The following is a 17,395-nucleotide window of genomic DNA, read 5'->3' as shown; positions in this document are numbered from 1 at the left end:
AGTGGAGCAGGTCGAGTGGGTTACAAATGCCCACTGAGTGTGCTTGTGCCTTCATCAGCTGAGCAGAGGGGCAGAGAGGTCAGTTGCAAGTCATTCATTGCGCCACAGTGGGAGCACCTTGGATGGTTCTGGTATCCACACATCTGGAGGAGTTGAGAGGGTGCAGAAAATATCTGTGAGGATATTTGTAGGACTGTGAGATTACACTTGGCAGGAGAGATCATCAGTAGGCGAATATAAGGAAGAATCCTAAGGGAAAGCTGAACTGAAGTAAAAAAAGAACTGGGAGGCATAAGTAGTGTGAACATGAAAGACCCCCGTCCCAGAGAGGATTACAATTCATCAGCAGAGATGACAATGAATCCGTGAAGGACAAGGGATGGACTGTGGAGAATTGTCTTCACAGGCGCGGTGGGATGTGCGACCCTGTGCCTGAAAGGGTGGTGGAAACAGGAAACCCCAGCGGTACATGAGTGAACCTCTTGTACAGGCATGTGGAATGACAGCTAGAATGTGGGACGTACAGTCACCCAGTGATTAGTGCAAGCCGGTTGTACAAAGCTATTGGATGTATGTCAGCTCTCCCCAGCTGCGTTGAGACTATTTTATCCGTTCCCATGGCTCAGACAGGGACAGCTTCGGAAAAGACTAGGCCAGCAAAAGTTCATCAAGTCATAATTTTATTGCAGTAACAAATAAAACTTAATTTAAGTGACTTTCGAAACTGTACATGGTCTGAGTCAATAATAACTGAAACACGAGAAAGAACACAAAGCAAATTACAGAATGATTAAAAATGCAGTTTCACATCTGCTTGTACAAATATTATTCTTATCCCTAAGCTTGCATCTTGTCTGAGAGGGCCTCAGCCCCAGTGTTGACAAAGTCTGCTGGTAGTGTGCATGAGTAGACTGTACTACAGAGACTAAAATAACGTTATTGTATTTGTGGTAGATAACCAGGATGATAGTGGAGCTGTGGGTTGTATGGGCTGGTTTATAGCACCTTGCTTCAAGCAGCAGAAACCTGGAACACTCTTCGCCTCTCAGCAACAGTGAAAAATATCTTGGTCGAGGGAATGGGTTAAGGAACTGGAGTGAGCTGATGGAATTGGCACAGAATAGCTACAATCTAGAACGTCAGCGTTAGTTTGAAGGGCTGAGTGGCCTATTCTGTGACCACATTGACATTGTGGTATGATGGAGAAGCAATAACAAGTAGCTATGACTTCTAATGTAAGTAAAATGGCAATTTCAGCATTTTACCGAGTACCTTCGTTCACCATTGCTACAGCAAAGGAAAGGAGTGGCAACTTCACCGCGGCCCTCCACATCTCACACTCTCCAGACCTCTCAAACGCTCTCAACCCTCACACAAAGAAATAAATCAAATATCAAAAATGTAACTGGAGGAATTATAAAATGCAACATTTGAAAAGAGATTAAGGATGTTTTTCACTTCAAACAAGCAGCCAGTGTAGTTATCAACAAAATCATTGTTTCCACTGATGCATCTTGTGTGGCTGGCCCTCATGAGTCAGTGTGCTGTTTTACTATCTGATCCCAAGATAGAAGATGAAAATAGTTCTGTTAAAGGTCATGTTTCTCCGTTGAGTGCCAAACAGTATCAGAGGGTAGGAGCGCTGGAAATCCAGCCCACCCTGCTCTTTCAGGTCCCCGAGCAGTTTTCAAGTTCAGCGAAAGGTAACACTGGTCTGTGGTGCAGGATGACTCACTTCCCTGTCTAATCCACCCAGGATGAGCTCGTAGAAGTTCAACCCACCCCACACAGAGCGAGTCTCTGGTCTCCAGCCAGCGCGACCCACTTACGCGATGCTCTGTGCCAATGATTAGGCTGCACATAAGCTATTCATTGCACATGTATATACATGTAGGTGTACGTAGGACACTCCCTTAACCGCTCACCTGGGTGAGTTTAAGAGTGACCGACTGCCCACAGCCTCATTGTATCTGGCTCTGTAGTGAACTTTGTAGGAACCTGAAAGCAGGTCACTTGCCCCTTGCTTCACAGAGGCTCTGGAGAGAAGCAAAAGGGGGTGATTCCAACACCGTAGCATGGGCTAAAAGGGGTGAGAGTAACTAGTCTATTTCACAACTCTCCAATATGTACAGCTTTCTGACGTTGGGGGGAGGTGTGAAATGGGCATCTCTTGCACGCAAAGTTCAGTCGCCCTGTTTACGACAGTCCCAATGTCAGCTCGATACCCTGCTGCAGAAGGGCAAGTAGAGTACAAAGGCAAAGCAGTAACTCTCCAATCAGTGAGTGAAGCACTTTCATCCTAATGACAGCTTATAGCAAACTCTACAGCTATTTGATGGATTGGGGTCAGAATTTGATTTCTAAGCAGTGGACAAATCGGGGGTTAGTGTCAGTGCAGGAAAATGGTGGACCATTTTCAACAGTGTAGTAGATATTTGGCAGTGCCAGTAGTCCAGTGGGTTACGGAATCAATCTCAGGTGGCCCCCTCGGCAACTCCTCCACCAGCTCCAGGTTTGCAGCTTGAACATTTGAGAGGGACAATTCTCTCCTTCCGTCACTTGCACTTCCAGTCGGAGAACCACTTCTTACGCATTTCATCCTGTGAAGAAGAAAGGCAGAGCTCTGTATTCCATTGGTTTTGAGTACGGCATAGCCCATGTAACAGACGACATGTACACAAAGAAGCGTTTTCTAAGACTGTATCACTGTGAGAAGAGTAACGGAATAGCCAACTACAATATCTTGAGGAAGTTTTTGTGAAGAGAGGGAATTGGGTTCATTAAGGGACCCAGCAGAGACCAAGGTGGTGGGAGACTCTGACTCTGAGAGGATCCAGGAATGAGCAAGACTGAAAACATGGTGGAGGGGCCGAGAGGGAGCATGACACTGAAGAAGGTTGGAGAGGTAAAGTTGTGCGGGCAACACACAAAATGCTAGAGGAAATCAGCAAGTCAGGCAGCAGCCATGGAGGGCAATAAACAGTTGGCGTTTCCTCATCAGGGTCTCAGTATGAAACATTTCTTCATTAGTGTCTAGATCCAGAACACACGGCTGTTTATTCCCCTCCATAGATGCTGCCTGACCTGCTGAGTTCCTCCAGCACTGTGTGTGCGTGTTGCTCTTTTCTCTGGCATCTGCAGAGTCTCCTGTGTTCATAAAGTGCAGAGGTTTGGAAGGAAAAGTCATTTCTCAACATTACATGTGTTTGGGATAATTGGCCAGGATCAGTCAGTGGCTCAAGATCATTCTCACTGGGTAGGGCCTCCTTCTGAATCAGCCATTCTTTCAGAATAACTCTCTTTTATAGGCCTGTTACTGAAGGGGCTCTCACACTGGCATGGCCAGTCTCCCAGACTGCTCCTGATCTTAGTTAATGGCAGAGCACGCCAGCAGGGCTGAATACCCTCCTCTGATTCCCATTTCTCACGATCGATAATGTAAACACATCCAGGAGTCTCATCCCAGCAAGCACAAGGCAACAATAGAAGGTGGTGTGAAAACGATTACTTGGGTTACAAGGATCATTTGAGAACCAAATAATGTGGATGTGCTTGTGAAGTTCTGCTGAAGATTCACCACAATTGCACTTCCTTTGACAGAAGTGTAAAAGTTCAAAGGTGGATAGCATGAAATTGTCCTATATTATTAATGTCATATGTATCATACCAATCATCATTGACAGCGTATCCCCATGGAAACCTTGGCCTCACCCTATCAGAGATATTCCCTTTCTATCCACACCCCTCAACTCTCTCCACACCTTAAAATTTAAGTGTTTTTCCCTATTTCTCAGTTCAGTTGGTCTTTTTCTCTGTTCCTCTGCTGCCTGAATGTTTACAGTATTTTCTCTTTTATTGATGTATTTTGCTGCCACTGGGTTCCCATGCCATTAAAGGAATGGGCAGGATTCCTGTTCCCTCGAAGCTGTGTGGGTAAACGGCCACGCAGTGACTGAAATGCTCACATGCACGTAGTCTTTGATGCCACATAGCAGGAATTTTATTTTATATAATATTAATATAATTTTAAAATTTACATTAATATATTTGTGAAATATTCTGTAATTAATTATGTGTTAATGAATATAATCCATAAATTTTCTAAATAATAAACATACCACAACCTTTACTTTGAAACATTTTGGAGCTTCAATGTATTTCTGCTGTCAGTGTTCCAAGTTACAAATTGTAACAATAAACACAGAATGGAAGTCAGTAGCTCATTGTTAATAAACCACTGGCCCGCTGAACATTGAATACATCTAAGTTTAAAAGCTTATGAAATGCGAAACATCTTCTTTGTTGTATTCTATTTCAATAGAATTAATAAATAAAATCAAAAATGTTCATTCAAAATACTCACAGTATGTATATTACAAAAAAAAAACATTCAAAGTGCCATGCAGTTTTCAGGCCATGTAAAAATTTCCTGCTCAGGGCAATGGTTGGTCCACAGGAACACAAAAAAATTAGAGGGTATCCTGAAGTTCCAAGCGTCAAGCAATGCTGCAGTGCTCGGAACTGGATCTTAACTGGAGTGGAGTATAAACTGAAGATGGCTGCATTTCCCTAGTAGATTGGACATAGAAACTTCTGAAAATTTCTTCATCTACAATCGCGTTTGATCTTGCTTAATTTTATGTCCACTCTCCGGCGTGGGACACCTTTCCAGTTGCTAGAAATCTAAGATATGGTGGAGCTCAGCACATTATCACCTACTAGACTACTTTGCCAGTGCAATTTGGGAGCGTGATGCGAGGGACCCATCAGACAAAGGTTAAAGAGGCTATAGTCAATATAAGAACGATCCTTACCTTGTCTGGCTTTGTTTGACTGCGCCTTGAGATTGCCACAGGAACCTGTTCGTACATATTCTCCATCGAGCTCGGGGTTTCTCTCCCCCTCAGAAAGGATTTGGAAGGCAGCCGCTCACTGCTTTCGCAAGGCTGAGGAAGCGGTCGAAGATTGGGCGGGAAGTTTGGACTCGTCCCCGGCTTCGGTGCGAAGTTTGTGGGAGATACCGATTTCACCCTGGTGTTTAAATTAGGTGACAGTCGAGGGGGAGTCGATGGGCCAGAGGTCAAGCCCGAGTACTTGGCCTCCGAAGCCTGGCAGTTGAGCTCAGATGGCACTGGGATTGTGGTGAAGTAGTTGTCACTGGCAGAGGGTGAAGTGTCAGACCGCAAGTGATTCACGTCCACCTCTGTGTACACAACGTCTGTGGCAGAGCTATTTGTCATCAGCTCGAAAGGCTCATTATATATTGGCTGAGACTCCATGGCCAGGGAATATATTGCACTGTTCGGTTCCCACTTGTGGCAAGCCTTCCTGTCATCCACCTTCTCACTTGACACCGAGCTTGTGTGAGTTCTCCAGACCACGGGCTCCACAGCCGACTCCATGGCTGGTGGTTTCACAGATCGGAGTTTATGAACTTGCCCGTACTTGACTTCCAGTTGCCTCTCTTCCTCAAACACCAAGTTCATCCTGCCTGAATCCTTTAACACAAATCAATGCGGAAAGGGTTTAGAGTTGTGAAGTCAGAGACAGGGGCAAAACAGAAGCAGATAACCGAGACTGCACCGACCTCCACCTCTCACTTCGACTAACGCCATTTGATTCGCCCCACATTCAGATTTATTTACCGCATGTACATCGGAACACACGGCGCATTGTGTCACTTGTGTTAACAGCCAACACACCCAAGTATGTGCTGGGAGCAGCTCGTAACTGCTGCCACGCATTATGGTGCCAGCATAGCATGCTGACTGCGCTCAGAACACAGCAAAACCAGCCCTCTTCCTCCCTCCCTCCACCTGCCCATCCACAGTGAGGGAGGAAACTGAGAACTGGGAGGGAAAGCACATGGTCACAAGGGAGAACACTGCCAACTCCACCTGAGCCCAGGATCGAACCCTGGTCTCAGGAACAGTGAGGCAGGGGCTCTTCCATCTGTGTCTCTATTCTCAAGGGAAGATTACATATTCCCATAGGAAGCTCTCAGATTTCCAATGCGTTTTCTTCAACCTCGTTATCCCAAAAGTGCTTCACAGCCAATTAATTAGTCTTGACCAGCTGTCACAATTACATTGGCTGTAAAGCGGCCACCGGCTTGGAGTATCTGACAGGAACCAGAGCAGTTTCAATGAGAGGTAAGTATGAAAACCCTTTGCCCTCCTTTCGAGGGTTGTTGTAGGATCTACATCTTGTGGAGAGTAACTGATGGTGCGTCACTCCCTCAGTACACTCAGAGTGCCAGCATTAGACTCCCTAGAGTGTCACCCTGACCTACCCCCTGGGATTATCATGAGGTCCCAGGCGCTAGTCAAAGAGCAGCAGGTGAGTCTAGCTTTGAACCTCCCATCATCCAGATAGTATCATGCAGCTATTTGAGGGAGTTTACACTGAAACTGTTTTTGATGATATTTTTGGTCACTCGCATTCTACTGACGTGCTGGTTACAGCTCTCAATCTGCCTGTTGAACCCTCACCTCAGGGTTGGAGGAGAAGTTGTCCGCGGATCCCAACCTCTTGCCAGTGGGCACCTTGCAGGCCTTCGGAGGGATGGCTGGTGGTCTCGCGCACTGCCACTCGCCGGGGGGTTCCGGCTGCCGAGGCTGAGGGCGACTGTGAACTGGTCTTCTGATCGTTACTTCTTTCACCTCCGCTTCTTCCGAGCATGAACTGCTGGGTGGGTCGAAACTGATGTGGTCGTACACATCACCCCTGTCGTACTGCAAGGTCAAAATGAGAGGTGTTACATGGAACGGACCATCAAGTTTCTGCTAGTACATTCCCACCCACATGTGCCACTTCCCGAATTTTAACCCTTTCCGTCTAGGACTTTCTTCCTCCCGTTAACTGAGCTGTCTCAAGGATATACAGCATCTGCTGCCGAATATCGTAAGAAACATAGAAAGATATGAAATAGGAACAGGAATCGACCATCTGGCCCATCGACTCTGCTCCACCATTAAATACAATCATGGCTGGTCTGGCCAGTAACTCAGCACCACCTACCTGCCTTTTCCCCACAACCCTGTTGTGCACAGATCTATCTAACTGTGCCTTGAACGTACTTAATGACGATCCTTTACTGCCTCCCTGGGCAGAGAATTCCACATATACACCACTCTCTGGGAAAAGCAGTTTCTCCTCATTTCTGTCCTGAATCAAAACTCCCGCATCCTGAGGCAAAGTCCCCTAGTTCTGGTCTCACTTACCAGTGCAAACAACTTTCCTACCTCTGTCTTATCGATCCCCTTCCATGATTTTATTCCCTTGCTCCTATAAGATCACGGTTTCATCATTGTGATATCCGGTCTGTGAATAAGAAGGATTTCTGCCCAAGCCTTTAAACTTCCCAATTGTGACAATGTACTACCCTTAAAGGAAAAGCTTCAATTTCAACTAAAACTATGGCCCCCAATTGTATTAACCTTACTTTTCCTTAACTGAGTCATTTGTGAATTCGGGACCCAACTGCTTTATGGAAATATATTTCCAATGAATAACTTTGCCTGTCAGGCAGGGCGATAAGAGTAAGATGAGCTAATATTTTGTACACAGTACTTCCTGTTCAAAGTGCTGATAATAAAACTGGAGGCTGAATTTTGTGAAGGGGGCAGGGGGGGAGGCTGGATTTGTGAAATCCCTACAGCCTGCATGGTTTGGGCAGGTTGGGTGAGGGTCCTTTTGACACAACGTTCAGACTGCTGTCCATTCCTTGCACTGAAACACTACCAACATTGTTTTTCTCTCCCAGTTTACTCCTGGACAGGCAGCTCAGTCCGGAGGTGCGAGGCTGGGATCTGCCTGTCACCCATCACTGAGCAGCTGGCCGTAATCGCTGAAATGCCCGGAGGATCAACTCCTCCCCAAATCCAAAATCCAAAATCATCCTCTCTTCACTGCGCCTTGCTGGCCAGTGAGGTTGCTCTCCCACAGGGAGAGGTTCTTCTGGCCAGCTTCCTCAGGATCCAACTCCCTGCAAATGTCTCCCCCCCTCCATTTGCCTCAGCTTCATGCCTTTCGGGACACCTCAGTGAGGCCAGTCAGGCTTGGCTCGCACCTTGGAAACGAAGCAGTGGGACTAAAGGAAGAGGAGTCGAGGGGGTGGGGTGCGGGTAAGGCTGTGCTGGAGATTCAGGGTATATAACAAGTGCCTATCCCTACCTGACTGCAGGCTTCAGTGAGGACCTCTCCGAAGGGCTGAATGGCCTCTGTCATGTAGTAATCAATTAGTGCTGCAAGGCCCTTGTGGCTGTGGTTACTGCCGTCAATCATGTACCTTCCATTCTTCAGCCGGTGGATAACGAAGTGGCGGCAACGATTGGTTCCCCTAAAGATAAACCAATCAACAAGTTAGGTGTGTGTGTCCCACCTGCACTGAGAGCGCACACTGACTGCACCTTGCCACTGCGCGTGGCTGGTGTCCTTTGTCCTCGCTCTCAGTGGCTGAAATACTGAGCGCAAATAACCCTACAGCGCAGAATCTGAGAGAAGCTCCAACACAGTAATGCAGGAGGGCTGCACTGTTGCAAGCACCGTCTCTCAGTTGAGACTGTAAACTTGACGACATTAGTAGCTCCCTGACACTGTTTACAAGCAGCTTTGGATAATACTTGTCTCTCCCCAACATGACTCTAACACCCTCTCTGACTGTTGTGATGCTGCTCTTCACACCTTACTCCAACAGTGATCACACTCAAGATGTGTAGAAATGATAAAGAACATCAAAACCCCACAGATACTTATTTCCTCTCTCTCACTCACTCACTCACTCTCTCACACTCTCTCTCACTCTCTCACACTCGCTGTCTCATTCACTCTCTCTCACTCACTCATTCTCTCACTCTCTCTCTCCCCCTTTCTCCCCCTCTCTCTCCTCTCTCACTTACTCACTCTCTCTCTCACTCTCTCTCACTCACTCACTCACTCTCTCTCTCTCACTCACTCACTCACTCACTCTCTCACACTCTCTCTCTCACTCTCTCTCTCTCACTCTCACTCACTCACTCACTCTCTCTCCTTCTTTCTCCCCCTCTCTCTCCTCTCTCACTCTTACTGACTCTCTCCCCCCTTGCTCCCCTCTCCCTCTCTCCTCTCTCTCTCCCCCTTTCTCTCTCTCTCTCTCTCTCCTCTCCTACTCTTTCCCCCTCACTCTCTCCTCCCCCTCCCTCTCCCTCATTTTCCACATAGCTGAGGTATTTTCTGCTTTCCTGTACCAAGAGTGATGAATGTTTTACTTCAAGAAATCAGATTTCCCTCTGGAAACGGATGCCACGGTATAAACCCAAAATCGGAGGTCCCGCTTTATAACGCACGTACTTGTAGGACAATATGTATCCGGTGGCTCTGTCACTAAGGCGGATGAGGAACTGGCCAACGCCTTTGTTCCACAGGAGATTCTCTGCTTCTCTGTTGGATGTAGAAAAGCAGTGGTTAGCATTGTTACTGTGATCATCACATCACCTGTAGAGCTAAGTTACCCCACAGAGTGCAAAAAGGGTGGGTCACTGCTCTGCGTTCTCCCATCTCCCGGTGTTCAACATCAGGCCTGTTTGCAAAACGCCCTGTGGGCAATCATACCCACGGGTCAAAATGGCTCCTCTGTCTTCTTAAAGCTTGGCAGAATTAGTTATTCGGCCTCTGATCCAGAATGGAACAGAATGGAAATGGAGCATGGCTTGTGCTACAAAGACTAATAATAGCAAAATCAATGGGCAAAATATCTGATTCCACTCCCTGTAAGGACGTTTTGCACATCACATTCCCTTAACTAATGGAGATTATAGACCTACGTATGAACCATGTTGCAGGCACTCAATTGCAAAGTGACCAATCAGTCTCTGTAATTACATTGTAAAGAAGCAGATTAAAGTGCCTTTGAATGACTGTGAACACAAGCGTATCGTCGCCTGTGTATTTACAGTGTTGAGCAGTTCATAACAGCCTCTGTAATCACTGTTTAAATAGCAGATTACAGTCTCTATTAGTACAAGGAAGTGGATTACAGTTAGTAACAGTGTAAAACGGTTGGTTACAGTCCCCATAACTGCGTAAGTAGGAGACTATAGCCTGTTCAATAGCAGTGTAAAATACTGGTAATTATTGGCCCTGAATACTAGAGCAGTTTGCAGGCCACAGGCATCTATAGTCTCAGGGAGTTGTAATAAACCTCCCAGCATTCGGTCTCCCAGTGAACGTGGGACGTTCGGATCCCAGGTAACTTACTTCCTCATAACGAAGCCATGGAACCATTCGGGTAACCGGCCGTTCTGCAGGATGAGTTCAGCCTGGGTCTCAGCGAACCACTTCAGGGCCACTTCCTTCATTATTCCCATAGCCAAGCTTTCTGAGTCAACCGGCGATTTTTGGTTTAGTGTCATCGGCTTCTGGGAGTCTCCCATCCTTTCACTGGCACGATCCTGTGACACACAATCACACCGCTGTTTAGCAGAAGCAGGACTACTGGGGCACATTTGCCTATTTGTCAGTGGCTGTCAATGCAGACTTTGTTCAATGTGACATATTTTCAATGCCTGAATTTGCAAGAACTCATTAAAATTTCAAATACGTACCTCTCCCACTGGAAAAAGGCCAATGAAAACATTTTTAAGGAGCTTGTTTACCTTCACTTGATTGAGAAGGAAAATAGCAGGTTACAGAACAAATGAAATTGCCCTTGGCAAAGTGTGATGTATAGTGCCACGTGCAAAATGATACTCTGGACTGCATTAGACCAGTCAAATCTTCCTGCGGTTGCTATCAGATCATGTTTACCAAACTTTGTATAAAAGAACCGTTTAATGGCAGCTCACTGGGAGAGTACTTGTCATAGACCACCACAGCCCAGAAACAGACCCTTCAGCCCATCTAGTACATGCTAATCTGGGCTTCTGCCTAGTCCCATCTACCTGCACACGGACCATAGCCATCATACCTCGCTCAGCCATGTCTCTATCCAATCTTGTCTTATTTGATACTTATATGAAGATTTAGTGCTCTGTTCATACTCAATTTCCTGTGCTATCTTAACAGCGTCCTTTGCCCAATGGGTAGAGACCCTCATTCTTGAGGGAGAGGGTTACAGGGTCAATGTCCGGTCCAGAAACATTGGTACAAATTTGGGATAACTCTCCTCACTTACACAGCCTACCCGAGACCTTCGTGAGTTCCTCTAGGCAGATGATTCTACCACAGCATTTTGGAGGACAAAGAGAATTTGTTTCTCCTGCCCTGGTCAATATGTATCCTGGACTCCATGTACTTACAACAGAGTCATTCTTATTGTGCCCAAAGAGATTCTGCAGATGCTGGAACTCCCGAGCACAGCAGGTCAGGCAGCATCTATGAAGACATTTCAGGCCAAGGACTCGGTCTTGGCCCCAACATGTTCACTGTTTATTTTATCCTCCCATAAATGCTTCCTGACCGCCTGAGTATTTTGTCTGTGTTGCTCCCTTGAAAAGTGCGGTGTTTTTTTGGAACTTGCTATGTATAAACTGGCTGCTGGGTGTCCTGCAGTCCCCTATGTAGCTACTAAAAGGCAAAATAGAAGGTATGCCTTTCATTATTTATAAGTGTAAGTTCATAAGTTACACTATAAAAATTATTTTTTTCCTATAAATTGTTGTAATAGATTTCACAGCTCTACTCCCAGTTCAGTCGTGATCAGGTTGATAAGAGAGACCTCCGGCCCTTCTGGGCCTGCAAGCACATGGATTGTGGTCTGAACCCAGCCCCAACAAAAAAACTGTTCACTCCGACAAAGTATTAACTGAAACATCGAGAGACACTGTCACCAAACTGAACTTTGTCATTCCTTTTTCCACAGACGCCTGTGGTTAATGAGCCAAATGTCACAGGGATTATTTGACTCGACTCACTCACAGTGGAAGCTAAAGATAGTGCTGTAGAAAGAGGCAGAAGAGGGAGTGGGTGTGAGGTAATGTCATGTGTGTGTGACTATGACAACCCAGCCCCCATCTATCAGTTAGACTGACAGATGTTCATGGTTCCAGCCAGCATTCTGTATGTCATCTCATGCAGAGAAGGCTCCCAAAGTATTGTCAGCAGAAGCTAATGGAGCTCCTCGGCTGGCGAAAGCTCCTTCGTGCGACGCAAACTGAAGTTAGGGGAGAATTAATGAAAACGTTAAAAATACCAGCAGTTTCGGTTGGGTGGTGTGCAGGGGGTGGGGGAGAGAAAGAGAAAGTTTATCTTTTCGGTGACAAGAACACAGAAAGATTTTTCAAAGTGCGGAGTTGAGGGAGAAAACAAAGCACATTTCAAGGGGCGATTCGACAATGATAGAGAAAGGGCCAGCAATTTTGGGCAGAGCCGACAATTACAGCAGGCAGAATGGGACTGCGAAACTCTAGCACGAATGGCAGGCCTCCTTAAGTCTGGAATTCTCCAAGGCTTTGCTCTCTAGGCCGTACAGAAATATAGATGCGAAATATCACAACAGACCTACCTTGAACTGTGGAAGCTTGAGGTAGGGGCGGGTCTCTTTGGACTTGGTGAGGGCAAGGCTGCACTTGCCCCGAGGCACCAAGTGTTGGGGTCGGGTGTAACTCAGAGGCCGGCTGCACCACACATTGTCTGAGAGGAAGAGAGGAGAGTGCTTGTTAAATTGGCAGCACTGGATGCAAAATGCATGACGTCCCAACTCAGGTCACGTGATCCCTGCCTGGACAAATCATTCACCTTCACTTCACCCTCCTTCCACTCGGCAGTCAGACCGTACCTCCCCAGTTATACTTCGACAAAACCGTCGATTTGCTCTCCATCCACTACCTTCTTCACCTCGTTTCATTCCCCAGACGTGAGGTCTGCTCCGTCACCGGCACCAGCAGCTAAGACTGCAGACACTGGCAGAACCCCAGGGAACAGTTCTCCTCTACCCCATCACCCTAAACAGCCTCAGTCTAAACTGAAAGTTACCCTGAGCTCCATCCACCCCTCTGGAGGAGATAGTTTCTCTCCATCGATCCCCTGAACTCCTGAAACATCTCCGATACTCTGCTTTATTTTCACCGTCTATTCAGCCTCTTTCATTGGTTAAGCATTTCACCCTGGATTTATTCCACTGAACCTGGAGTGCGTCCCTCCAACACAAATCACTCCTGCCTGAGGTGGGGGCGGTCTCTGGTGCTCTCATCCTAAATATTCCTTGTTCCAGCTCAAGCCACTATGAAATCTCTTTTTAACGATGTTACCGTCAATGGCCAATGTCTTACTCTCAGCTTCTGGACAACCTAATTGCTCATTCTTCAACCCATTCAGGACTTTGCTAATTCCTACTGAGCAAAATGGTTCTATCCTTGCTACACTCCAGATTGCTTATGAAGGGACAGTAAGACATTCAGCCCGTTCAGACCGTTCTGATATGTTCCTTAGCTTTACTGTGTTGTCTTTTATTCACATCTCTGTTATCCTTACCCAGCAAAAACCTATTGACCTCAGTCTAAGCCCAGACTCCATGGGTTTCAGTGGATAGAGACAGAGAGAGAGATAGAGGGGGGGGGGGAGAGAGAGAAGGAGAGAGATAGAGATAGAGATAGAGAGAGAGAGAGAGAGAGAGATAGAGAGAGAGATAGAGATAGAGGTAGAGGTAGAGAGAGAGAGAGAGAGAGATAGAGATAGAGGTAGAGAGAGATAGAGAGATAGAGAGAGATAGTAGAGAGAGATAGAGAGAGAGATAGAGAGAGAGAGATATAGAGAGAGAGAGATAGAGAGAGAGAGATAGAGAGAGAGATAGAGACAGAGAGAGAGATATAGAGATAGAGAGAGAGAGAGAGATAGAGGTAGAGATAGAGATAGAGAAAGAGGGAGAGAGAGATAGAGAGAGAGCGAGAGAGATAGAGAGAGAGATAGAGAGAGAGAGATAGAGAGAGAGAGATATAGAGAGAGAGAGATAGAGACAGAGAGAGAGAGAGAGATAGAGAGAGAGAGATAGAGACAGAGAGAGAGAGATATAGAGATAGAGAGAGAGAGAGAGATAGAGGTAGAGATAGAGAAAGAGGGAGAGAGAGATAGAGAGAGATAGAGAGAGAGAGCGAGAGAGATAGAGAGAGATAGAGAGAGAGAGAGATAGAGAGAGAGAGATAGAGAGAGATAGAGAGAGAGATAGAGACAGAGAGAGAGAGATATAGAGATAGAGAGAGAGAGAGAGAGAGAGAAAGAGAGAGAGAGAGAGATAGAGGTAGAGATAGAGATAGAGAAAGAGGGAGAGAGAGAGAGAGAGAGATAGAGACAGAGAGAGAGAGATATAGAGATAGAGAGAGAGAGAGAGAGAGAGAGAGAGAGAGAGAGAGAGAGAAAGAAAGAGAGAGAGAGAGATATAGAGATAGAGATAGAGAAAGAGGGAGAGAGAGAGAGCTATCACATGGCTGATCCTAGTTCCCAGAGACGGAGATCCAGAGATCTTTCTGCAGCAGAAATTCCCTTTCCCCATGAAACCAATGAACACTGAATTTCAAAGGTGAGAAAGCATGGTCCAAATGAATGGAGAGGAAACAGGCATTAAACAGCCTGAGTGGCTCTGACATGTCAGGAGGGAACAAACCACTTGCCTCGAATGTGCCTTCTTTCAAGGGCAAAGTCTAGATCAGCCTTAGCCCAGGAAACCTTATTGTTCCGACAGAATGCAAGTAGTTCCTGGTGAGATTAACAAACAACTGGTGGAGTTGCATCAGATCAGCCACAATCTGAGACAGCTCCCTGCCTGACATCTGTTCCTTCACTGTCTTATTACCCAAACCCCGTGGATCTACGTGTAAGGTTTACAATCACTACCTGAATGGGCAGGAAGGGACAGGGAGAAGTGGTGAAGGGGAATGAAATGGGCAGGGTTCTCATCGCAGACTGCAAAGATGGAACAAGTAATGTGCAATGTTAGCTGCAAATCTCTTGAAGCAGAGCTATGCTAAATCACAAAGTCAGCATCTCCCCAGCACAGGGGCCTGAACGGCCCCGAGAGTTTGCCGTTAGAATGTGGTGACAGAGGCTTCTGTGCTCAAGTACAGGGGGGAGTAGCAGGATGGGGAGGGGTGGAGGCAGAATGGAAGGGAACGTGAGGATGCTGCAAACAGAGGAGTGTGCCAGTGAGATAAGAGTGACTGCAGAGTGGCTACCCACTCACGGAAGAAGTTCCCAGAAACAACGAGACAACTACGGTAAGCATTTCAGAGAGAAGCCTTTCTTTGCTCGGTCTAGTTTTTAGCTAAATACAAGCAGCCAGGAAGTGCGGGGTAGCAGAGGTCGCCAGATTTCCTGCTTTAATAATGAATTTCAGACGTGAGATTCCACCTTTTAATGTGCATTCAGCTGAGAGTCACTGGGCCGCAGGATCCAAGTGAGGCCCGTTCAGCGCTCGGGTTCTGGAATTAAACTGCCCATTTAATCTCTCTCTCCCTTGAAGTGTTCCCTTCCATCAGTCCCAACTTATCACTTGGTGTTGAGCATCGGGTGTTCAGGTAGCATGCGTCAGACCAGAGCTACCAGATGTGTTTTACAGAAGAACATCTTCACCTCCCCTCTGGTCACCTGAATGCATCCATCGTCAAAAACCCTAACCACCTGGGGTGGAACGGTAGCATAGTGGGTAACGTGATGCTATTAAGACACTAGTGACCCAGGTTCAATTCCCATCACTGTCCATAAGGAGTTTTAAGTTATCTACATGGCTTCCTCTGGGTGCACCTGTTTCCACCCACATTCCAAAAAGACATACTGGTTAGTACGTGAATTAATCATATGGGTGTAATTGGGTGGCACAGACTCGTTGGGCTGTGTTATATCTTTAAAAAATTGCCCTCTTCTCATTGATGCCACTGAGAAGAAGGTACAGGAACCCGGAAACCCAGAGTCAACATTTTAAGAACAGCTTCTTCCCCTCTGCCGTCAGATTTCTGAAAAGTCCATGAGCCCGGGAATGCTATCCTGTTATTTGACTCTCTATTTATCTCTGTCCTTCTATATGTCTTGCACTGTAATGCTGCCACAGATTTCACAACATACTGTACACGCAGTGACCTCAGTATTACATACGCATGTTCAGCAAAGCAAGTATCTAATCAGCCCAATGCGTGAAAGCATGCAGTCATGGTCGAGAGGTTCAGGCCAGACATGAGATGTGACCAAAGTGACTTTAACCATGCAATGCTGCTGGTACCAGATGGGGTGGTTTGAGTATCTCAGAAACTGCTGATCTCCTGGGATTTTCATGCACGACAGCCTCCGGAGTTCACAGAGAATGGTGCGAGAAACAAAAAACATCCAGTGAACAGCAGTTCTATGGGCAGAAATGTGTTGTTAACGAGAGAGTTCAGAGAGAATAGCCAAACTAGTTCAAGCTGACAGGAAGGCGACTGAAACTCAAGTAACCGGGTGTTACAACAGTGGTGTGCAGAAGAGCATCTCTGAAGGCACAGCACATCGGGCTACAGCAGCAGACCACACTGAATTCAACTCCTAGTAAAGTGGCCACTGAGATAATAAACCTGATTCTGAAGTCATCCATATTAATCCTAAACCTTGGCTTCTTTCCAAAATCACCTGCGCTTTGTCCGTTTTAAGGAGACTTCCAATACACTTATGATAAATAAAAGTACCAACATAAAGTTCTTTGCAATAAGTGAAATTGTGACGGTGCAAGCTGTGAACATCACAACAGCTTGCCGCAGAGCTGAGGAACAAGAGCAGTTGAAAACAGTTTACCTACCTTGACTGACACAGAATTGCCCCAATCTCCAATTGGCTTTCATTGATACTGAAGTACAGGACTGCACTAACTCCCTGTACAAGTCTGGAGATACAAATGAACTTTCAGCAATCACACCCGCACATTTTATATCACAGTTGTCAGAGACAATAGTTCTTTCCACAGTCAGGGAAACAGCAAAGTCTGTCAGAGCTCAGTGAAGAGCCGCATAAACTGATTGTCTTGCTGATAAAAACGCACAGCTGGTAGGAGAAAAGGGCTTTCTCCAGCTCGTAATTTCCTGCGTGAATGGAAACAGTAAAGTGACTGACGCAAACCATAGCAACTAGCAACGGTGTTATGTGATTGTATAATTACGTAAATGTTACAACACAGAAAGAAGGCCATTCAGCCCAGAGTATCAGATGGAACTTTTTTCTGTTTATCCTTCTGTTAATAAAAAAAACATACAGGCTCACAAACATGAAAACCTGCAGATGCTGGAAATCCAAGCAACACACACAAAATGCTGGAGGAACTCAGCAGGCCAGGCAGCATCTGTGGGAAAACACAGTCGATATTTCTTTCGGCCCGAAAAGTCGACTGTACTTTTTTTGCATAGATGCTGCCTGCTGAGCTCCTCCAGCATTTTGTGTGTGTTGTTAACACACAGGGTTATCTGGG

General features: G+C 46.3%; 1 protein-coding gene across 1 annotated transcript; it reads right to left on the bottom strand.

Moving 5' to 3' along the window:
- Positions 1 to 667: 667 nt before the first annotated feature.
- On the bottom strand, positions 668 to 16,949 carry LOC132378803 (uncharacterized). Its single transcript, XM_059946016.1, has 8 exons — positions 16,733 to 16,949; positions 12,482 to 12,609; positions 10,237 to 10,430; positions 9,331 to 9,420; positions 8,176 to 8,341; positions 6,492 to 6,734; positions 4,815 to 5,498; positions 668 to 2,600 (listed from the first exon to the last, which is right to left on the bottom strand). The coding sequence occupies exons 1-8, from the start codon at positions 16,773 to 16,775 to the stop codon at positions 2,556 to 2,558; spliced, it is 1,593 nt and encodes a 530-aa protein (XP_059801999.1). The 5' UTR covers positions 16,776 to 16,949; the 3' UTR covers positions 668 to 2,555.
- Positions 16,950 to 17,395: the final 446 nt, after the last annotated feature.

This window comes from Hypanus sabinus, chromosome 21 (genome assembly GCF_030144855.1).
Source record: "Hypanus sabinus isolate sHypSab1 chromosome 21, sHypSab1.hap1, whole genome shotgun sequence".
Lineage (NCBI taxonomy): Eukaryota > Metazoa > Chordata > Chondrichthyes > Myliobatiformes > Dasyatidae > Hypanus > Hypanus sabinus.
Note: the sequence above shows the minus strand (reverse complement) of the source record. Positions and strands in the feature narration are given on the sequence as shown.